The 22682-nt window shown below is 44.4% G+C and overlaps 10 protein-coding genes across 10 annotated transcripts; 4 read left to right on the top strand and 6 right to left on the bottom strand.

Annotated features, from left to right (window-relative positions):
- Positions 1-66: 66 nt before the first annotated feature.
- On the bottom strand, positions 67-2695 carry V2V93DRAFT_392727 (uncharacterized protein; the record flags this gene model as incomplete). Its single annotated transcript, XM_066912485.1, has 2 exons — positions 67-1437; positions 1496-2695. The coding sequence occupies 2 exons, from the start codon at positions 2693-2695 to the stop codon at positions 67-69; spliced, it is 2571 nt and encodes an 856-aa protein (XP_066763495.1).
- Positions 2696-3017: 322 nt separating this feature from the next.
- Positions 3018-5166, top strand: V2V93DRAFT_350694 (uncharacterized protein; the record flags this gene model as incomplete). Its single annotated transcript, XM_066907970.1, has 3 exons — positions 3018-3409; positions 3466-4100; positions 4341-5166. Exons 1-3 carry the CDS (start codon positions 3317-3319, stop codon positions 5164-5166), a joined length of 1554 nt encoding a protein of 517 aa, XP_066763494.1. The 5' UTR covers positions 3018-3316.
- Positions 5167-5405: 239 nt separating this feature from the next.
- Positions 5406-7617, top strand: V2V93DRAFT_375468 (uncharacterized protein). Its single transcript, XM_066911506.1, has 3 exons — positions 5406-5596; positions 5661-6892; positions 6961-7617. The coding sequence occupies exons 1-3, from the start codon at positions 5470-5472 to the stop codon at positions 7273-7275; spliced, it is 1674 nt and encodes a 557-aa protein (XP_066763493.1). The 5' UTR covers positions 5406-5469; the 3' UTR covers positions 7276-7617.
- Positions 7618-7893: 276 nt separating this feature from the next.
- Positions 7894-8676, top strand: V2V93DRAFT_375467 (uncharacterized protein). Its single transcript, XM_066911505.1, has one exon. The coding sequence runs from the start codon at positions 7994-7996 to the stop codon at positions 8516-8518; it is 525 nt and encodes a 174-aa protein (XP_066763492.1). The 5' UTR covers positions 7894-7993; the 3' UTR covers positions 8519-8676.
- V2V93DRAFT_375464 (uncharacterized protein) lies at positions 8626-9912 on the bottom strand. Its single transcript, XM_066911504.1, has 5 exons — positions 9816-9912; positions 9651-9757; positions 9507-9583; positions 9294-9370; positions 8626-9203 (listed from the first exon to the last, which is right to left on the bottom strand). The coding sequence occupies exons 3-5, from the start codon at positions 9576-9578 to the stop codon at positions 8801-8803; spliced, it is 552 nt and encodes a 183-aa protein (XP_066763491.1). The 5' UTR covers positions 9579-9583; positions 9651-9757; positions 9816-9912; the 3' UTR covers positions 8626-8800.
- A 403-nt stretch (positions 9913-10315) lies between these two features.
- Positions 10316-11726, bottom strand: V2V93DRAFT_375461 (uncharacterized protein). The gene is made up of 3 exons (XM_066911503.1): positions 11354-11726; positions 11019-11301; positions 10316-10961 (listed from the first exon to the last, which is right to left on the bottom strand). The coding sequence occupies exons 1-3, from the start codon at positions 11595-11597 to the stop codon at positions 10790-10792; spliced, it is 699 nt and encodes a 232-aa protein (XP_066763490.1). The 5' UTR covers positions 11598-11726; the 3' UTR covers positions 10316-10789.
- A 48-nt stretch (positions 11727-11774) lies between these two features.
- Positions 11775-12963, top strand: V2V93DRAFT_375457 (NAD(P)-binding protein). Its single transcript, XM_066911502.1, has one exon. It carries the CDS (start codon positions 12036-12038, stop codon positions 12774-12776), a length of 741 nt encoding a protein of 246 aa, XP_066763489.1. The 5' UTR covers positions 11775-12035; the 3' UTR covers positions 12777-12963.
- A 601-nt stretch (positions 12964-13564) lies between these two features.
- V2V93DRAFT_92330 (RTA1 like protein-domain-containing protein) lies at positions 13565-15249 on the bottom strand. The gene is made up of 2 exons (XM_066912826.1): positions 14566-15249; positions 13565-14512 (listed from the first exon to the last, which is right to left on the bottom strand). The coding sequence occupies exons 1-2, from the start codon at positions 15035-15037 to the stop codon at positions 13866-13868; spliced, it is 1119 nt and encodes a 372-aa protein (XP_066763488.1). The 5' UTR covers positions 15038-15249; the 3' UTR covers positions 13565-13865.
- A 1580-nt stretch (positions 15250-16829) lies between these two features.
- V2V93DRAFT_382592 (LIM-domain binding protein-domain-containing protein) lies at positions 16830-19212 on the bottom strand (the record flags this gene model as incomplete). The annotated part of the gene is made up of 2 exons (XM_066912158.1): positions 16830-18237; positions 18287-19212. 2 exons carry the CDS (start codon positions 19210-19212, stop codon positions 16830-16832), a joined length of 2334 nt encoding a protein of 777 aa, XP_066763487.1.
- Positions 19213-20570: 1358 nt separating this feature from the next.
- V2V93DRAFT_375444 (uncharacterized protein) lies at positions 20571-22464 on the bottom strand. Its single transcript, XM_066911501.1, has 6 exons — positions 22193-22464; positions 22071-22129; positions 21895-22008; positions 21688-21836; positions 20906-21637; positions 20571-20833 (listed from the first exon to the last, which is right to left on the bottom strand). Exons 1-6 carry the CDS (start codon positions 22297-22299, stop codon positions 20669-20671), a joined length of 1326 nt encoding a protein of 441 aa, XP_066763486.1. The 5' UTR covers positions 22300-22464; the 3' UTR covers positions 20571-20668.
- Positions 22465-22682: the final 218 nt, after the last annotated feature.

The following is a 22682-nucleotide window of genomic DNA, read 5'->3' as shown; positions in this document are numbered from 1 at the left end:
TGATTAAATGATCAAACGAATAAATGAGTAAATGACTGAATGACTGAATGAGACGAAACCAAGCGTCTAGAATATCCAGACATCAACCACACCCTCTTCCACCCCGCTCTCTAACGCAACCTCCCAATCTCCCGCGCTGTCCAAAACAACCATATCCCCATCCTCATCCCTATACTTTAATCTATAGCCCATACCGCGACACCCATTCACCCCAGCGGCAACATTACTTTGCACCATATCGTCAAACGCAGAACTATTGCACAGGCGCAGCTTCTTCTCCACTTTCGTAACCATGTCCGAAAATGTGACGTTCTCGGGTAGTAGTAGCATGTAACTATCCGTGTGAAACGACAGCCGCAATTTGATGGACCCCGGAGGTCTCGCGGGACCGGTCTCGGCACCGACAAACTGCGCCGCTGACGTTAGTTGCACAGGCTGCTGCATTTGCGATGACGAACTTGAAGCCACTCGCTGCATCGAATTAGACGATGCGTCTGATTGTCGTAGCCCCTTCGCTGCCGCTGCCGCTGCAGCAAACGCCGAAAGCGAGCTTGAGTGTCCATGCGACGGCACAAATACCCCTGGGTTGGACAGCGTAGGCGTCATCATACTCGCTGAATCAGTAACTATTTCTGTGCGTTGCTGCTTGCGGCTCTCAATCAGTTGCCTCAATGTCGTGTGCCACTGCCGCAACTGCTCCTCATTTCTAAACCTGATTGAGAATTTGTTTGCTTCGGTTTTTGCTTCTTCATTTGCGGATGGCGGGGTTTGAAATCTCCAGTATATCGTAAGGTGATAGCCACTTTTCGCTAAAGGGTCGCCGGATTCAACTTTTGTCGTCGATGTGGTCACGTCAATTATATTATCAACATACACGCGACCTTCAAGGTATAGTGCTCCTCCTCCAGCGCTAGACGTGCTCGACGCTGTCATCGGCGGCGTATGCGACATAAGAGAAGATGTTGAGAATGACGACAGACTAGCCTTCTTACCAACAGAAGATAACCCCATATTGTGCTTCTTTTTCTTCGTAGTACTTGTGCTCGACATACTTGACGATGCCGACATTGCTACTGACCCCGCAGAACTACTAACTACCGACATCGCCGATGAAGACGGCACGCGACCATTTATCAACGCCGGGGTGGGCATACTCTCCTCTTTGCAAAACAGTAAAATGTTTTCAAACAAATAGATGTGATACTCTTTATCCACATCCACCATTTGAAAAATCCCATCATGCATTAAATCACCAAATAGCTCGATATGATGGCCTTTCCATCCATCAATCCGCGCACACAGTGAAGCTACAATTAGCTTGTTTTCGGTCTGTCTTTGTTTTTCATTGACGCGGTCCGTGACGCGCTTCATCGCGCGAAAGCCTTCTAATAGTTCATCATATCCATCATTTTCTTCGGGAGTAAATTTCAGCAGTTCCTGCGTACCTTGTTAGTTTCAATAAAAACCTTGGTATATAGAATAGAATCAAACTCACTTTCAAAAGCAGAGGATACCGGCAAATCCGCTGTATAGGCTTGATTAGAATAGACGGCAGCTCGTACGTAGGCTCAATTAAATTGGACAACTTAGCAAGCTTCGGCGCCTCCCGCAATGCCAAGTCTGAAGCTCGTTTCTGTTGTGACGCATAAGACTCGTAAATCGAAAACCCTGATTCAGCCGATACAAATAAGGCGCCGAATCTTTGCACTGGCTGAGGTAATCGCGCGTTTGTCTCGACTCCGACAAGAAATTTGCGTTGAAAATCAACAAGCGCGTTGAGGTTTGGAAAAAGAAAATGGATCGTGTCTGCCGAGACTAGTTCTTCGTGCTGTAGTTTTTTCATGTACGCGTGTAGACGCTCTAGATCCTGCACATACTTCCTCTCAGTCTGCAGTAATTCCTCCACTACTTTGGCGCTATACGTAGAAGGAGGAGAAGATTCCTCGGGTATGCTTTTCTGATCATCGGGTAATGCTGCGGGCGTGCTACTCTGAGTAGCATCCCAGAGATCAAGAACCAAGTTGACGGTGCGGGTAACTTTGAGGAGGTCCGAAGTATCATCGGAAAAGACATTCATAACCGTAAACAAGTCATCATCAGCAAATCCTAATTTCGATTTGCACGACAAAACGAATTCATAAACTCCTCTCTTGCATGTTTTCAAATCTTGCTGCGCCGGGGCAACAATCTGGGGATCCGGAACAACCAGTAAAGAACGCGCAGTCTCTGTAATGTCGGACGCTTCCTCATCGTCGTCAGTTGACTCGGCTTCTTCACCACCATTTTTTGACTCTAAAGCCTCTGTTACTTCATTAAGAAGTACACAGAGAGACGTTCCCTGCCGCAAAAATCGCCAAAGCTGGGTGACCGGGTCGATATCATTTGACGCCAGATTGAACGACGGCTCAGGCTTTTCAGATTCCCCGGCATGCGGCGTGACAGCAGAATCAAAAGACGAGGCAGAGAGTAGCATCGAAGGAGTATCAGTTTGCGAAGAAAAGCGCGCCTGCTTAAGATACAGCACGAGACCGGGTACTGTTGTTAGGCGCGTGATGAGAGAGACTGCAATTTGGAAGAGCGATGCCGGGAGTTGCTGCGAGCCTAAAGACAATTGTCGCGAAGCCGAAATCATAGAGAATGTTGGCGACGACGCGGTCGAAGTAGAGGCAGTGCGCTGGCTTTCTGAGCGGGCCATAGAGGAGAAGGATGCGGAGGAGGATGAGAAAGAAGGCAGGTGTGGTGGAGGAGGCATGGAGCGGTTGATTGAGTCTGGCGGAGGCGGTCTGCGATAGAGTACCGGCTGCTGCATTGCTGGATGCTGCAAGCCAAGCAGAAGAAGCCCAAGGTGAGCAAAAGAAGAGAATAAAGAGGAAAAGGAAGAGGAAGAATAATAGGAAAGAGAAGACGAAGAATGAGAAAATCAGTGTTCTTGCCCAGTTATGTCGCCAGGGGCACACGCGGCTCACGCTGATTACTTAATAAGGGGGGTTTCTCACCCAGCAGTCCCAAGATTGGCTATTCTGAAGAGTACAATAAACTTCTCTATTTTTAATAGACAAAAAATAAGGCGAATTTCACATAAATACACATTATATCTTACTCGCAGTCCGGTATCTGGACATATACCGCGGGTCAGGCACAACAAACTAGGTTGGGTCCGGTCCAGCCAGGTTCAGGGCTCGGCCACATTTTGTCAACAGACGCGTCCTTCTTCACCGGTTCTCATTTCATTCAACCTACACTTGCGCCTAATCTCTTTCTCTTTATTGCCCTGTCGTGTATTCTAGCAGTATCTGCGGGCAATTTCTCGTCGATTATGCTCTCGCTGCTCCGCGATGCGGTTCTCGACGCGGCGGCCACCGAGTCTGCTTGCTTGCTGCCTCCCGAACAAGTCCGCTCTCTGCATTCCGTGCGTCTTCTTTCTTCTATAGTCTAATGAGTCTTGTTACTGATATTTAGATATAGGACATAAATTCTCTAACTTCTCGTCTTTCTTCCTTCGTGCACCAGCAAAATCTCCATTCATCAACGACTGCAGCAGAAACCTTACTCCGCAAGCTTAGCTCACCCGCTACCGAGACTGTGTCCACTATTCCATCGCCTTTAAACACCCTTGAAAAAGAAATATATATCTGTCAAGATGACCTGCTGCAAAAGCAACGCTCGCTACTCTCGCATTATCTTGCCTTGAACCAGCAAGCTGCTGAACATTACATCTTCCCGCTCTCGTCAATCCTGGCAGCGCCTGCTGATGAGCTTTCTGGAAAATCAGTGCCTTTCGACATCGAGCCACTGCTGACAGTTGACAGCTCGTCAGCCGATGGATCAGATACTCTTGATTTTTCTCAGCTGCTTAATTTCGACGATCGGATTGCACTAAAGAAAAGCGAAGATAGCCGTCTTGAACTGCAGCAATCGATTTCTGAATTAGAAAAATCTCTGTTGGAGATTTCGGCTCAAAAAAGTCACCAGCATGAGAATCTAGCCAGAGATTTAGAAAGAACGCAATCAGAACTTGCTTCTGCTCATCAACAAACTCGGACTGTAAGTTCGGGAGATTCGGAGTTAAATGCGCAAATTTTACAACTTCAGCAGCAACTGTCTCAACAAGCAGACCAGCATGCCTCTGAATTTGAAGCTATCTTAACACAAAATGCGCAATTAAATGAACAGTTAAATACAAACAAGAACTCGTCATCTACTGAACTTATCGCCTCCCTGCGTCAAGAGTTGGAAAATTTGAAAACAGAATTAGAAACTACGCAACAAAATCTTAAGTCTAAAGAAGAGGAATATACTCGAGATTTGGCATCAGCCGGATCAATGATAGCAGCTGCTAGCAGTAGCAATGAAAATTTTTCGCGTCGCGCATTACTTGAATCTGAATTGCGACAAAATCTTGAAGATACTCAAACAGAAGTTGATAGATTACTCGAACTTAACGCGCAAAAGGATCAGCAGATTGCTAGACTTCGCGCGGCAACCGCATCAAGTGTGCCGATTGCGGCAGCCGACAAGGCAAAGCAGACCTTAGCGGAGGAAAATCAGCAATTGAAGTCTAAGATTTCGAAACTTCAGAATGATTATTCTAATCTTTCAGAAGAGCATGCTGCTGAATTCGAAACAATTTTGATGCAAAATGCTGCTCTTAACGAGCGCTTGGCTGATATGGAGGCACGTCGGACCGAAAAAAGTATATCATCGTCTACAAGCGCGGCCCTGCCAGATACGACAGCACCTTCATCATCCCCACGAAAAGCGTCGCGCACGATTCCTCTTGGTGCTCAGACAGACTCAAGCTTGCATGCCGAATTGCGACAGGTCAAAGCAAGCTACGAGTCATTATTGCAGCAATCTCTTGAATTCGAAGGCGAGCGCGCCTCACTTGAACGTGAACTCGATGCTGTTCGTGAACATAATCTCGAACTAGAATCGCGAATGGCTGATTCTCGAGTAAAAGTTCTTGCCACACATGCTAGCGGTAATGGAATTGCCAGTAACATTATAAATACGCCGACTGAAAGTGCGTCTGTCGCCGTGCTGCGGAAAGAGTTTAGAAAGATGGTTACCGAGATGAAGACGAATCATGCGCAGTCTATGAAGGCTGAGGCTGAGGAGAGGCGGCGGCTAGAGAAAGTCATTCGAGATTTACGGCGGTTGGCATAGATGACGAGGGGGATATTCTGTAAGATATTAAGTATAAATGATTTGTTTTTTCTATTAAAACAGATCAAGCTCTTATACGAATTGTAGAAGTTATATGAATATGAAGCGTAGAAGCCTAAGGTGAGACCTTTCGGAAAAACAAATCACCGTCCCCATATAACGCGCAAACTATATCTCGATGTTAGGGCTATTCATTTGCTAGGTTCGTCTGTCACTGGACATTTTTGCCAGCGCCGCTCGTTTTGCCCCCCTCCGATAGAGAAAAACGAGAGAGGCCGATATAGTCGAGAAGAAACAAGTGCAATGGCTTTTAGTGCGTGCTACGTTTGTCCTCGATTACCTGCCTCCGGGCGGGTGGAGTCGTTGGGCTTAGAGGTTGAGCCTGCACTGGCACGCAATCTCAATGTTGTTGTAGATCTCTTTGGTGAATGTATGTCCGTCTTTTGTTGTTTGCTGTGCGCAGTATTAACACTAATTGCTGACATGTTCTTAAGTATATTGTGTTGTGTCGGAAAAGCAGTGCCTTGAATATATCGACAATGTCATACACACAACTTCATCGCTCGTCCTCTTCATCGACTGTCCGGCAGATAACCTTCTATCAACTCTTCGGCAGCGCAAATACCCACCCACACTGCTGGCCGTGCCTTTGGTCGAAGACGAAGACTCTGAAATGCTAAACTTGATTAATCTTGGCGCAGCAGACGTTGTTGCAAAGTCTCTATTCGAGTCGACTAGATTGCGAGGGCTCATAGCGCAAGCCAGGCGAAGCGCCGCCACTTTTAACAATCCGACAACGAAATGGATAGGTGCGCATACGACGCGCAAAGAAGGTGTGACTCAGGAGGAGATGTTTATAGAAGCCTTCTTTAAGGACATGTTTTTGAATTACTCGATATCTGATTTTTCTTCTTTGTCTTCCTCTTCGCCAGAGAGTGTATTTGACGATATCGATTCCGATAAGAAAGAGTATTTTCGACGAATAATCGGCGACTGGGATTTTCCAGCCCATCAACTCTCCGACGATGATCTTGCAAATTGCGCATATTACATATTTGAGCACGCATTCACAATGCCAGAAGTCAAATCATTTATTCTGCCTTTGGATCAATTGAAGAAGCTTATCTGCGTGCTCAGAAAATCATATCAGCCTGTGAACCCATACCATAATTTTCGACACGTGGTAGATGTTTTACAAGCTACTTTTTGTTTTCTGCTTTTTATGGACGTTATCCCGCCTACGCCCTCTCTAACAACTACCACCAGCGCTACCGCCACCACCACTTCGACTACAGCTTCAGCGCATCATCAGCATTCTTTTTCCCATCTACTCGGCCCGGTCGACGCTCTTGCTTTATTAGTAACTGCAATAGGTCATGATGTCGGCCACCCCGGTGTCACCAACAGTTTTCTCATCTCGGCGCGCTCCCCACTTGCGCGCATTTACTCTGACCGCAGCGTTCTCGAGTCATTCCACTGTGCGGCATTCAGCCAAATCCTGAGCAAATACTGGCCATCAGTGCGCCGAGAGCGTGCGATAAATGATATCATTGTTGAGAGTATTTTGGCAACTGATATGGCTGTGCATGGTGAATACATGCATAAAATTTCGGTGACAATGAAGGATATTGCACAGAATGGCGGGAAAATTTTGGAGAGTGACTGTGGGACCAACAAGCGATTATTATGCGCCTGTTTGATCAAATGTGCTGATATCAGCAATGTCGTACGTGCATAGTTTAGGATTTGTAATGTGGAATTGCTGCTTGCTAACTTTGTTTATCTGGATAATAGGCTCGACGACTCGACATTTCAACGCACTGGGGAACAGTGCTTACCGAAGAATTCAAAAGTATGGCCACTTTAGAACATAGACTAGGTCTCAAGCCTTTGCCTCCTTCGTCTGCTTCATCGACAGCAACGACCCCACAGTCAGAGATTTTTGCGTTAGCTAAAGGTCAATTATTCTTCATAAATACATTTGCATTCCCGCTTTTCGAAGCAATCAGTGAAGTGGTCCCGGAGATGCGGTATGCTGCTGAGCAGATTATGAAGAATAAAATAGTCTGGGATCAGAAAGTTGCAGAGTTTGCTAATGACGAGAAGTAAATTGCATTTATCTTTGCTGAAGTGTGGCGGTAGTTAGAATGATAGACTTTGGTTATGTATGCCTAATGAGTTCTGAACATTTACGGTCTATAGAGAATTGTTGTCGCCGCTTTTTTTTTATTTGTTTACACGTCTCTTCGTTGTATTTTCTTTGGTATTCTTCATATTGGCTTATTCTCTTCGAGTATGTATCAGATTTGAAAATTGCTTGCTTTCTCGTTTGGTCTTTTATTTCTTCATCAATATCAAAATCATTATATTAGTCAAAGCACATAAGCAGCAGTGAAATTATAGCATCAAAACATTCTAGCAGACTTGACTGGACATCAAACTAGGGGAAGCAATAGAAACTTTGGAGTTAGTAGGGTCATTGACTGAGGACATAGCTGCATCTTGCGATATAAGCGTAGTAGAAGATAGTAGAGGGAGCATTTTAATGTAAGCTGAAGCGTCTTCTACTAGAGGATAGTAGGATAGTTGGACGTCTGAACAAGACTTGGACGTTTCAGCAATACATTGTGTTTTTGCTTCATGACATGCGGTTGATTTTCTCAGCTGAAGGAAAGTAAGCAATTGGGGTACGTACTTCCAGATTAGACGATGGTCACCCGCCACTCAGGATCCTCACCGGTCCACTATAGCTGTTCATTCACTACACAGCAACCACATCTATTCATTGCGCAATTCGATATTAGCTAAATCTAATTGATTAGAAAAAATGTCAACAGGTTCCAAGCTTTTCCGGTTTCCAATCCCCTTACCCCCCTTGCCAACCTCGGCGAGTGTACGTTCGGCAGGCGTGTATCTCGCCGGCGGTCTCTTTTCGCTTGGCTTTTGGTTTTTCTTGGATTCAGCAATTTATTCAAAGAAATTCAATCCATATTATGTACATGTGAAATTTGTTGACTGGATTCCGGGTATTTGCTCATTATTAGGAATCATCGTCATCAATTCTATTGATAAAGCACGACTATCTTCCGAAGCCTCTTTTTCATACGGCGGTGAAGGTGTAGCGTGGAAGGCGCGACTTGTCTTATTTATGGGATTTGCTTTATTAGCTGGTGGATTTGCTGGAAGTATAGTTGTTTTGATTTTGAAATATATCGTGCCGCAGACTCCATGGCCGACTCTATACTTTGGAATCAGCAATGTGATATCGAATGGGTTGATGATGCTCAGTTGTGTCGTTTTGTGGATCTCGCAGAATGTCGAGGATGAATATTCATATTCTTTGGCTTTGTAAGGAGAGTGGAGAGAAAATGTTCTTGGGTTTGATTTTTGGGTTTTAAGTTAAAGGATGAAATAGCATTAAATTAAATAGTAATCCCACGCTATTATACGTCATATAAGTTTATATAGCAAATCTTCGTTAAATTTGATTAACATACTGCTGATCTATTATTACAAGAATGATAGCATGCAAAATGCTTAATTCAGACTCCATCGAATTGGTAATCGTCCTCCTTTTGCTCAAAAATAAACCTTCCACTCCTCAAGCCAAAAATCCTCTTCCTTGATCGAAAAATCACTTGGTCTTCTTATCAGTCTCAGAAGGAATAGACATCAATGCACTCTTCAGCTGGCCAGCAATGGCAAGCATAGAGTAAAAATTCATGAAAATCCACGGCGCAGACGGGATAAGGTACAGCATAACAAGCGTCGGTAGCGGATTGTGACCGACATACTTGTATCCCGAGAAATATTCACAAAGCATGTACAGAACAGTCTTTGAGAAGCAAGAAGTAGCGGCAATTAAGCCAATGAATGCACCGGTGAGACGAGTGCTGGGAGACTTGGTGAAGTAAGAGGTGTAGATGTAGACTGACATGAAGATTGCCTCTACCAGTGTGAGGAATGATTGGGCGGCTGGGAAACCATCCTTTTCGTTATATGCGGGCCATCCGTAGACATAGTCAATGGTACCATACCTTTCAAAAGAACAAATGAGATTAGAATGAGGTAATTGAAATTGAAATGGAAAATGCATATAAAGACGGGAATAGTTTGAGGATACGTACAGGGCGTAAGGCTTCCAGATGAAGTGCAACTTTCCGCCAGGGAAGGAATGTGGTCGAGCAAGTATATACGATGCGTCCTAAATAATAAAACAAAAAAGAGTTAATTAACAAACTATCCAATATCAATCATTGTAGAATACAAAGAATATTGTGCGAATTGCGGGATAGAGTATATTATCATTGACGCGAAGTCGCCGATAAGGAGCCACATACCCAACTAACAATGATGTTTGAGAGCGCGAACCAGATCGCAACAAGGGTGATAGGCTTGTAGTAGAACGCCATACTGACTATATCAAATAAACACTAAAATTAGACTCACTACAAAGAATAGTAAAGCAAGGCAATAGAACTGACAACAAAGTGTAGGATAGAATTAGAATGGGGGAGAGATTGGATGTTAAAATTCGGTGGGCTTTTCGGTCTTAATTTTGGATTCCAATTCACGCCGGGCTCGACCCTGACTTGCTCCATAATCAACAATTTGCTGTTGTTATCAAGCCACAATCTCAGATAACTTACGAGTCGTTATTCTCTTTCCCTTAAGCATACTAATGAACTCGGAATTATCCATATTTCTCATGAAGCAAGCCAGGTTCAGTATGAACAACGCTGCTTGGCATGCCTGGATAAAGAATACGGACGCGAAGAACACGAACACGAACAGTCTAAACCTACGCGGATATGCAGGTACAAGATGCACAATTACAAGATAATACGAGAACGCGACTGCGTACGGTTACTAAATGGATGTTCTATCTAGTTTATTGTTGTTGAATACTCTTTGCCGAGTTACCGAATGTTTGCTGTTTGTCATACCTTTGTGAAGATCAACTTCTGCTGCGGTACTACTTACTATACCCTCACCAATATTTCGTCATAGCAGACACTTTTACATCTGCAAAGATACAGCATACGCTCAAAAATGTAGAAAGAAATCGACCTGCAAGTTTCATGGTGTATATATTTCAATGTTACTATATTTACGAGTTATGTCTTATATAGCTGGGCAAGATTGTGGACGTGGTTGGCAAGCAGATATGATATTGGTTAAGCAAGACTATTAGTACTCTGGCTGAACGAGATTGTACACTCTCTATTTGTATAAGCGATACTTAACATATCAGTTGTTTTGGTCATCGTTGACCCGCCTCAAACTAGTTATTTTTTTTAGAGCTTTGATAATGTAATTGATGAACTCGACAAGGCGTTATATATACTCGTCAACTTTGCCCCATTGTAAAATGGGCTGACTGCTTATCAAATCTAGGCTATAAACATGGGCGATTTTGATGAGTCTCTCAAATACCTCAATCGATTTTGTAATGTATGATTGATCGTGCGTCTTTATTATAAGGGCCGTGCATTAAGGGGAACAGAAATTACCCAAACTACTAAAACTGAAGAAAATAATGTAGCACTCTGGCAGTCACCTCTCGCATGCTAGCTATGGCGACTTGCATGTCTAAGGAGGTCGGCAGAACCTACGATATAGACTACAATCCATACGGACCAAAGTCCTTATATCCCACGTCCTTGACAAATGACTGCAGCCACGGACCCTGCGACTTCGCCTGAGCGAGTCCCCAGAAAAGTTTTGCGTGCGCCTCTCCGTCGACCCTATACTTGGCTGATCCGTCGGCCTTTCGTTCGTCGGCATAATAGAACCTATAACAGTTTAGCATTTTTGAAAGTGAAAAAAAAAGCAGAAAAGAAAAAACAGACTTGAATCCACGGTCCTTATATGCGGTTGCTGCAACCCAAACCATATGTGCGCCGCCGGACTTTCCAACGCCTTGGTCGAAAAGCGACGGAATGACAGCCACATTCATGATATTTCCAGTGTAAACAAAGGTCTTTGAAGCAGAATCAGGAAGCTTTGCAAAACCTAAGGCAGCTTGTTGGGCGGCGACAAAAGCACTAGTAACGTTGACTGTCACATCCCGAGTGAAAGCAGCCAGTGGAAGGGCCAAGGGGTCCTCAGGAGAGGTCACCGTCACGGAGCTGGCTGCGATATCTCAGTAAAAGAATATAAGAGCACTTTAAGTATCAGTGCTTACCATTATAAACGACTACACTTGGGATACCAAACACATTATTAACCTTTTTGAATGCATTGACGACATCATCAGGGTTGGCAAAGTCACTGGAGATGTGCAGTGAATTGGCCGTGCTATCCGCCTCGTTCAGTGAACGCGAAGCAAGAGCAACCTTGTAACCTTTCGAGGCGAAGGTCCGGGCGACTGCTTGGCCGATATTTGGGCCTGCTCCGAGAATGAGGATGACTGGGGATTTGCCTGCCATAATTCTGAGTGTAGATAGAGGTTACAGCATACTGGTTCATTGGGGAATATTTATATTATAGCCAACAGCAACGGCGGCCTCGTAGATAGTACAGTTTTTGCTTCCCTCTACTGATTTGTAACGGCTTCTACTAATCATGCAACGCGAACTGCGATGGAGTGCCTTTGCTTACAGATTGCCGTTTTGATTACTAGATTCGATTACTAATGACGTAGTGAACTTAATCTATCAGCGAGCATTTGTCCCCTTTGATTACTAAAGACATTACGAAGCGTTGATATTTCAGCGAGCGTTTGTCATAGCAACAATAGGTATTTGTCATACATCAATGGGCATTTGTCATAGCTTCAACGGTAGTAGTCATAGCATCAAGCAGGCTATAAGTCATGGTCTCCGCAACGGATTGGATTGCATATTCAAAAACAATTATTAGAACAGATGCAGATTACTCGACTAAATGGAAAGACCGCCGTCATCACGGGCGGCGCCACGGGCATTGGTCTCGCGGCGGCAAAGCGCTTCATTGAGGAAGGCGCCTTCGTTTTCATCTTTGGCCGCCGTCAGGATGCGCTCAACGCGGCACTAGCCAAACTGGGGCCTAATGCCCGCGCGGTGAAGGGCTCGGTGTCCGATCTGGCAGACCTTGACCGACTCTACGCGGAGGTGAAAGCCGAACGCGGATCGCTCGACATCGTCGTGGCTAATGCCGGAACGGGGAGCCAGCTTCCGCTTGGCAAAATCACCGTTGAGCACTGCGACGAAATCCTCGACACCAATGTCAAGGGAACGATCTTCACGGTCCAAAAGGCGCTGCCATTGATGGGCCGAGGAGGTTCAATCATCCTGACCGGTTCGAGCGCTGGCGCCACGGGGGCTCCTGCATTCAGTCTTTACGCCGCGAGTAAGGCGGCTGTGCGCAACCTCGCGCGGACCTGGGCTGAGGACTTGAAGGGCACCGGCATCCGTGTGAACGTGCTGTCGCCCGGGTCGACGGCGACCGAACTCGCAAAGGAAGCGCTAGGCGTGGAAGGCATGAAGGCCTTCGCTGCGCTCAATCCTCTCCAGCGCATGGCCGATCCGGCGGAAATTGGGGCGGTGGCCGCTTTCCTCGCGTCGCAAGACAGCAGCTTCATGACTGCCAGCGAGATTGCTGTCGACGGTGGTCTTGCGCAAATCTAGAGTACAGCGCGCAGCTAACTGGTCGATGGCAGCAGAAGATCTCGCCCCTCAATTATTGTGGATTGAGGGTGAAATGGGACGCAGCCTTGATATACCTCTTGCCAATTGTCAATGTGTGAATTGATTGTATTTTGATCATTGTATTTCAATATTTAGTCTATAGAATAATAGAATAAAGAAAATAAAGACATTGATTAGAAAAATTTCTCGGCAGCATCGTAAAGAAGGCAGGCATGAGGGTGAGCATGATAATCTGAGCGACAAGATTATTGATTTGCTGCCGTACATTCTGCCTATAATTATACGGGATCTTATATCCACCCTTCTCAAATCAGCGGTAATAAGCAATGTGATGCCGTGCCAGGATTTCCGAAAGCAGACACCAAGATCGGCATGGGCGACGACTGCGATGGCGACACAATGACTGCGGCGAGATTCTCGTTTGCCGGACATGCACAGACGTTCATGGTGCTACGCTGCCGTTCTTCATTTGTGACGTTGTATTCCTCCGCCATATTTGAATATTCTAAATAGTGCTTTTACAAACAAGATATATGGCGAGAAAATGGATATTTTGACGATTCAAGGTATCTGCATGCTTATCTTGCTGAACCTCCTGATCCATTATACCTATGCCGGCCATGCAGTGAAAGCAAAGCAATAATCAGTGTATTTATTCAGAAAAGATTTTAATAAAGATAGAATAAAATTCTTATTGTTGTTGTGTTGCAGGGGCTATGCTGTCTTGCAGGTGGGAAGTGGCGAAATCTGGAATCAGTAAATGGGGTTTCAAATTATTACCGAATTTGGCAGAAGCGGCACATCGGAATATTGAAGTAGCAAATATGATATTTATACAAGTGCAGAGTATACTGAACGTAAGAAGAGATGGTCCGCCAGTCGAATCACTTCTGTGATAGGCTCATCTATGTTCGTTGCCTTGCTTTATCTCCGATTTAAATACACCTTAAAAAAACACCTTCGCCCATCCTGTACCAATTTCCTCCAATTGTATCATTCTTTGTTCGCATCCATGACCTTGTCAAATAACAGAGAGCATAAGAGCCATTTAATTGTAGAAACAGCTTCTTAAGCCATATCTTCTTCCTTCTGCTGGTACAGATTAGGCAGAGTCTCCTCTTCCTTCGCTCGATCCGACTCAGCCATCCTCACCGCCTCCTTGTACTCCTGAGTGACCTTCATCCGACCCAAAACAATTGCTGGATAAAAGATGCAGCTCAAAACAATTGCAATAGCAACCATCAACCCATCAAGGATCAAAAAGTACCCCTCTGTTTCCATCAAATAGCCGTTCCAGCCCTGCGACAACTCGGCAATTCGGTACACGGAACGGATGTATACGAATATCACCGACAGCATGATTCCGCAAATATACACATATGTCATTCGCGAGTTGCGGATACGAGCAAATTTCTCAGGTGCAGCACCGGTGGGAATATCGTTAAAGAACCGAGATATTTTTCCGTTTCCATTTCCAGTCGGGATTATCGCCTGTCGATCAGGATAGTCAGCTTTATGCTCGTCAGTTGGATTCTGGAAGTCATGCGAGCGCTCAATTTTTTGCCATTTTCTTGTCCGTAGAGCATAATCAGCACAAAACAAAAAGAAGAGGGTGGTAGCGAAAACTTGGAAAGAGAGACCGCCGAGCATGATGTTGCGACCACGAGTGACTTCGTCGCTGGTATCTCCTATTGCGCTGAGCGCTCCTCCAGCAGCTACATCAGAATGTTAGTCAAGCACGTGAACATTACATCAGGTGTGTATATACCTTGCAAAATAAGAGAGATAAAATCCATTGCTATAAAAATGCGAGAATAGTTCCACGGACTCAATCTCGACCTCTGGTAACCCCAAATAATGGTTGCTTCGGCGAACAGGAAATAAATTGCCGCCATAAAAAAGGCAGGAGCAATGGTCAGACACACTATTTGTGCAATGAAATTATCTCCCTGGAACCAATAATTCCGAGCAGACAAGTACCTTGCAATGTATCCACCGAGTTCAAGTCCACACATGCAGACCATGCAAACGCCGAACCAGATTTGTCGGTAGTATATCCCAAGACTGATATGTACTGCAAGTGCAATATCAAAGATGATCAGTCCGGCGAGGTTTGCACCTTTGCGAGGGACATAGCCATATTGGGACATGTCAGAATCATACCAAATAGTCGAGTTGTAAAATGAACCGTTGTAGTACTCCGATCCATCTACATAGTAACCATCAGGATAAGTAGGCATGATTGTGTGTGTGATATTGTGGTTGTATAAGAAATTTCGTTGTGTATGAATTGGTTTTATATAAAGATTTGGCTGTATAAATTTGGAAGATGACAAAGACGAGTAGCCATCTATTTATATAGCTATCGCATGGCTGACTACGGGCAAGCGAGAGTTGAAACATGCCGTATTCGGATATAAGCAAAACTTAGCTTACGCACTAGTCTTTTTCTCTCACGTAGTCCGTACTCCACTGTGACTCCTACTAGATAAAAGATAGAATGACAATTGAGGCTTAGACTTGACAATAGAATTGAGACTTAGACTTCAGCGGCTGGAGGAGTTGTTGACGTTGCTGGAGGCTGACTGATGCCGCGCGCCTCGATTACGAGTACATCATCAATCCTTCGCTAACATGCATCCTTCTGTCTTCCCTATAAGCATGTATGCCTACTTTGTTTATATCAAAATTAGTCCCGGGCAGTAGTTTATGTACTCTATTAGTTAACTCGGCAAATGATGAAGTGTTCAGCATATTCTCATACCAAATAGGTCTTCCATTGTTAATGTAAGCCGCCGCGTCAGTGCCAGAGGTTAATTATCAGCCGCGCAATGTATACGATGCTGACAATTGTATTCATATTTAGACAATTTTGGAATTGCATTTTGAGATAAGATATTTGGGGATCAGTGTAATCTGCCGGCATATTTAGATGTTTTTACTTTTCGATATCTATAATTTAGAGATGTGGTGGAGAGACTAATGAGAGTATTTTGAATAAGAGAGAATGCTTCCGTTCTTGCTCATTCAGCGAACGATGATGACCTCACCATAATAGTCGTTACGCTGGCTTTACAATCAACTTGTTATTATATAGGAGTGTTTCCGAGCACTGTAAGCGGACTCTACGTATACATATACTGCTCTAATATCCGTCATCATTGTCGTCAAATAAGAAACTGTACCCGGGAATGTACCTCTGCAGAGAAGTGAACCGCGTCAACACAGCGTTCAGACGGTTCCTATTCAAGAGCACATCTGGACAAAAGATGTGTTTCACCTCGTACTGATCTGCCAAGACTAAGCCTCCGCATGCAATCTAGTCTGCTTAGAGTATATCTCGAGATCGGCTGGGATCAGACTAATGCCGTAGCAAAGATACTCGTCCCGGCGATAGTTTCGCCTATGCGGTTTACGTATCATATTTGCCTTATTTGAAATTGTGCCTGTCAACTTTAAGTTTTCATTGATCTTGCTACTCAAAGCCGCTCATCTACTTTGCGAAAAGCCTGTAAGGTGGTAAAGGTGGATTGCTAAATGCTATCAGAAAGGCAGTAAATAACTAGTCATCTTTACAATAATAAGAATGGGTAATGGCAAGTCGGGTTTCAGATATCTCGGAATTTCCGCCAAAAATCTGGGGCCATGTGCTGATACAAGTAGGAAACAATCGAATGCATTTGATACCGAGAGAGAAAGACAGACGCGTATGCAATTTTCTCAAAGTGGCAAATGAAGTGATTAGTTTTTTGAATTATGAAACTAACTCAGATAACTAAGGTTCATACAATAGGTATTATGGTGATCACGGCAAGTTTCATTGAGCTCTAAACAGATACATCCAAATAAACAGTACGAATCTACGAATCCACTCCAGCGAAAAATCATAAAGCACTAATATACAATAAAATCCATACTTCCAACTAAACTCAAAACTAGAAAATGCAGGCAAACATGCAATCATCATTATTCCAAGCGAAAACAAGAGAAAAAAAGAAAAATCATCTCACATTCGAATATAATCTCGAAAATCTAGGAGCTATTACTGGTCCTCGCTCGCTTCAAAGGCGGCTTCGCCATCTTCGGACTCATTTTCACATCTTTATCTTCTTCCTCTTTGACTTCTATCGCTTCAACTCCCGCTTCTCCTCCTTGTCCGGCCGTGTGTTCGCGTCGTCGCTTATTAGCCACGCTATGTGGACTCGACGCTGAATGACTAGGCGATGGCGACGCGTCATTAGCCGACGCGTCACCTCCTTGCTGCTGCTGCTCAGCCGCTGAACCTTCAAGTACAGTTAGATCACTACTAACGTCGGCACCATCTTTACCTTGGTTTCCTCCTTCGTCCGTACTATCAGCCGCCATTCCGTCATCTTTACTATCTGATTCGCGCTTCAGGTCACTATTTTCATTGTCAGTCTGACTTCGTTGCAGACCTGGCGACGGTAAAGGCTTTGCCATTACGTTTGTCTGATTATGAAGTTGTGACTGTGTGCTTTGGAATTGCTGCGTGAGCTGATTCTTTGCTGCGTCAGCGTTTGGACCTTGTAAGCCTTGTTGTTGCGGCTGCTGCGGCTGCTGCTGTTGTTGTTGTTGTTGTTGTTGCTGCTGTTGCTGTTGTTGCTGTTGTTGCTGTTGTTGCTGCTGCTGTTGCTGCTGTTGTTGCTGCTGCTGCTGTTGTTGCTGTTGCTGTGACGACTCCCGTTGCACATTTATCAGATTTACAAATGCGTTGAATGATTGCAATGGACCAGATGTATTACTAGGCGTCAAATAATACGGCACGAGTTCTCTCATTTGGGCCATCACCTGAGTAATTTGCAAGAATCGTGTCAAGGCATCGGTAATTCCATACCCATTAACTTGTGGTCGTGAAACTGCAGTCAATGCGGCTGCCTGACTTGTTACAGTCGAGGGTGATGATTGCCCATTGTCGGATTTTACACCTGTCGGTGGTGCATTAGCATTAGTCGAAACGGCAGCCATTGCTATACTTCGCGGTACAAACTCGCTATGTTCATGAGAATGAAACTCAAGACTATCGATCCGTAAAGCAGAATTCATAAACACGCGCAAAGACCCATGCGACATAACATGAGAACCACTTTGAAACCAATAGATCATCGTCGCGCGTCCACATTCAATCACATGAACTTCCTGCGCCATTGTAATCTCTCTTGGATTTTCCGGAATAATCTGTACTTTCCGCACCCCGTCTTGGAATAGAGTATGATAATACCGCGGTAGTGCAAGATTTGGAACCTCGTAATGTTTAGGAATCTTGTCACTAGAGTTTACAACCGTGTACTTCATTCCCCCTAACTCGGTGTAATATTCGAGAACAAATTTTTTCCAGTATTCAAGATCTTTTTTCTGCTCCGTGCCCATGCTCAGACTTTCGCATAGCGACAATAATCTCATAAGTCCGCTCATAGATTTTCTAAAAGCTGTTAGTCATCAGCCTGGGTTATTACAAACGCAATTCATACCCTCTCGAAGCACTTATGCTCATACCGCCGGCAAGAGCAAGCTGCTGCTGATGCGCCTGTTGCTGCAATAGCTGCTGCTGGGCGGCCGCAGAGTATTGCATAGATTGCGGCACAAACTGCGCCTGTTGTGCGGGTTGGACTCCTCCTGACAACACGTGCGGTTGTAGTTGAGACGTTTGACCTTGACCTGGTGTCTGGAGACCTGGTTGCTGGCTATGAAGGGGATTTGACTTTTGGAACTGTTGTGGAATTTGTAAATGCTGCTGCGCTTGTTGCGGTGGTTGTGATTGTTGCTGCGCTTGCTGTTGTTGCTGCGTTTGCTGCTGTTGCGCTTGCTGTTGTTGCTGCGCTTGCTGTTGTTGTTGTTGTTGCTGCTGCTGCGCTTGCTGCTGCGCTTGCTGCTGCTGTTGTTGTTGTTGTTGCTGCTGCTGCTGCTGCTGTTGCTTGGCCATAGCCTGCTGGACTTGCTGCTGCAAAATGTGCTGTGGAACATTCTGATTTGCCATCTGCATACCGGAACCAGCCATCCCAGCCGGATTCTGAAACTGATACCCCGGCGGCAAATTCTGACTGCCGCCGCCGTGAATGGCAGCTGCATTACCTCCGGGTATTTGTTGCTGCACACCCATCGGTGCTCCTCCAGAGACTTGCTGGACACCTCCATTCATCATCTGTTGTCGACGAAGCATCTGCTGATACTGGAACATTTGCGGTTGTGTCATAGGTTGCTGCTGTTGTGGCTGCTGCTGCTGCAACAGAAACTGCTGTTGCAGCGAGGCTGGCATTTCATGCTGATGCTGCTGTAGGTACATTTGCTGCTGCTGCAGCGGGCTGCTCTGGAATTTCGGCTGCGGCTTCAACTCGCCGATACCTTGCTGCGTCGATGGCTTTGGAGTCGTCACGTTCGGCGGCTGCGGGGAGGCCATCAATTGACGACTTGAGCTATTATTCTAAACTGGTCGGATATAGAGAGAGGCTTGCTCGGACAGACGCACGCACGAACGAGAGTCGCGGTTCATCAACCGGAATTATGGGAGTGGCGCACCTATTGATGATAGTTAGTATCGTGACTCTAGATTATGAAGCGCGATAGCCATGGAGAAGGAATGCAGTATGCCAGTTAGACAACAGATAAAGGAGACCCTCAACGTCTATTCTAATAAAGAATAGATATGGATCAGGGATCGCGGAGAGTAGATCAAGCCTCTGCCATTGCACAACTCGACAAGCAGTACACAATTCAAACCACAGCACACGCACAAGCAATATTATCAACTACCAACAGCAAGCAGCATACCTGACCTAGTTGTTTCAAACCAACTACACAGAGCCGGCGGATCAAGAGCAGGAATGGAGCTGTTGCGCGCTTTAACCTATCTCTAGAAGTGTTCAGTCAGCGATCTCTCCTTATATGATCCGAGCCACGCCCCCGAAAACAAGAAAGCTGCCTACTAATGCCGTAGTACTGATATCTTTGATACAGCGAGTAAAGAACAAGCAAGATAAATAGGATTGAACAAAATCAAATCCGAGGAAAAGCTGGCAGACTCGAGCCAAGTCGCGGGCATTGGGTCGCGATAGTTTACCCGGACAAGTTCGGTAGCGCAAATAGAAAGTGCGCTAGCCTAATGCGGACTAGACAGCCTCGGAGACGAGCAAGGTCGGCATAAAGAGACTTAAGGCCGACTGCGAGTTGTAAGGGAAATTTACAAAAAAATATCTTTGCTTTGTTAAATTTCAGTGTATTTTCGATATTTTCAAAGTCGGGCTCAGCGATAGAAGTGGTGGTACAAACGCCCTTTTGCTCACAACTGGGGCGCAGGTAGGGTTCAGGAATTAGGGCTCTGCGCTGAGAGGCAAGTATAAAAGCCAGAACCTGGTGAAAGATTTTTTTTTTTCTCTACATCATCAGGTACGTTCATTTCTTGTGTATACTTTTCTATATCAATCTGTTGAGATCTGGCTAACTCCTTCTATAGTAGAGGTTATACTACATGTATAATTTCAAAGAGGAGCCGCATTAATAATGCACAGTTGAGGGTTACGCTTTTTCTCTATAGGTTGTCCTCCGTTCCCTGCTCCTTTGAATAATGGATTTTACTTTTTCAGTTCTTTTCGGTGTGACTTCATTCATGTTTGCTCTTTTTTGAGAGCGTCATGAGGAGGCGATGGATTGAAACGACATTTACTTTTATCTGCCTTTTCGTAGTGCTGTGGGTGCCCGTTTGATGTAAAGTTAATGTAATAACGTTTACACTCAATAACGGGACCATCTTACTGATTAATCTCTGTATTATTTCAATACCACTAGTGTAATAATATGTATACAAATTTTACAATATTTCTTCTCTTGTAAAAAATTAATGTGTATTAAACAATGCATCAGACAGTGTTCTTTTGCTGCTTTGTCTTTTCAAAGATCGTTTTGATCATCTCGTTTCCAAGCTTTGTAGCATCGGCAAATCGAGGTGAAAAATACCTTTGCGTCATTTCAAACCGCTTCTGATAAAGATCAAAATTGTTGAATGTAATAATCTCACTCCAGGACTAGTAGAAAATATTAGCTCGGTTGCTCTAGATACAAACTGAAATAAAAGAAAAAGAAGAAACTTTACTTACTCTGGCAGCCATTGTAAATTCCAAGTCATCTGCTCTGAATGTGTCATTTTCCAAAGCAACATTAATGCATTCTTCAAGCAGCGTAGGAGTTTGAAATAGATATTCAGTAACACCCAGCCAGATTCTAAACAATGGAGTACTACAGATCATATGATCATAAGGCACAATTCCCAATTTCCACCAGCAGTCGACCATCGCCAATAAACTCAAGTGTGAATTTGGTGTGCGCGCTTCGGCAGGTACGTTTGATAAAGAGAACTTATCGAGTAAGTCGTCTGAAAGAAGAAGTTCATGACTTTCTGGTAATCCTCCAAAGACGTAATCTCTAGCAGAATTAATCCGTTTTCGAAAGTCATCTTCTTTATGTTCGATCATCAACGTGAATAATTCAGTAACCGACTTTGCATACTGTAGAATCTGATTATGAGCAGCCGGATTCATAATTGCAAGTCCCGCATAAACATGCCATTTATTACTGTAAATCCGTAATGAAATGTTGATCTTTACGTTTTCAATTCCGCCAACATATCGCGGGACTTCCCAGGGAAACTGATTGTTTGCATGCCATGCAACTCCCATGCTCATGAATGCAGCGTGCGTAGCCGCTTGTGTGTCGGCTGTAATTTTGTCGTGTTGGGCGGCGGTCAGGTACACGAATTGAGAGTTGAAGCATGAGAGAATTGACTTGACGAGCGCGAGAGATTTGTCACTTGCGCGATGTTGGATAAGAACCTGCTCAACAGTTAGGAAATAGCAAAATAATAAGCATTTAGAATACATACCAAAGGCTGTCCGCGCGTATCGACGTTGGGTCCATGAAGTGAATGGCACGATACAATCTCGACGTCGGCGGGTAGATGAGCTTCAAAAGCAGCAATCTCGGGAGCTTTGCAAGAAGTCTGACCGCCAACAATGGCCCCAAGTTTAGTCGCTAGATCGATAGTCAGTATCCAGCTGTATGTAATTATGAAAAATCAAAGATTGCATACATGGACCGTAGGTAGCGACTATTTTATCAATATTTTCGGCTTCGACAGAGTAGATGATGTAGTCACTAAGACGCGAAACGTAGTGCCCGTTCTTGAGTATATTGATAAGCGGGGCTATAATATCTAAGTGAATACTTTGAAAAACGAAAAACTTGACAAAACAGGTTTGCAAATACCATTCTTGTATTCTTCTAGCAGCTCAGTAAACCGTTCCTCGCGATCGCACGCATAAATTCTATGGTGTGGTTAATTAAAACTGATAATGAGCAAGATAAGAGTCATTCAATGTATAGCATACGTGTATCCAGTATCAGAGAGTCGCCGAGCGTACATCCTTCCCATGTCACCCATGCCAATGATCCCCACGCATGGCTGGGTACTGGTCTGACTTGATGTATTCGGCATTGCGAATATGACAAATTAAACAGAGTATATACTTATGCCAAATCAGTAGTGAAGTATTTGCAAAGGAGTAGAGAAATAATAGAAAGCAGAGAGAAACAATAGAAAGTAGAGAGAATTATAGAAAGTAGAGAGGAAAAAATAGCGGAAGATATGCAATTGAGAATGATTTTGGATAATTTGAACGGACTGAGTAATGTTTATATTTTGTAGTTGCAGCCGCACTGTTCGTTTTCCTGTCTGCTTATTCTCTTTTCTGTTGTTTTGGTAAGGCTATGTTCAAACAAAGAGGTTTAACAAACAAAGAGGTTTAATTCATTTATTATCTAAACATATTTTTAAAATAAACACCTAATCATTTTACAAATATTGATTAGATAAACCAA

The sequence above is a fragment of the Kockiozyma suomiensis genome, assembly GCF_038497685.1.
Source record: "Kockiozyma suomiensis strain NRRL Y-17356 unplaced genomic scaffold V2V93scaffold_16, whole genome shotgun sequence".
Classification (NCBI taxonomy): Eukaryota; Fungi; Ascomycota; class Lipomycetes; order Lipomycetales; family Lipomycetaceae; genus Kockiozyma; species Kockiozyma suomiensis.
Note: the sequence above shows the minus strand (reverse complement) of the source record. Positions and strands in the feature narration are given on the sequence as shown.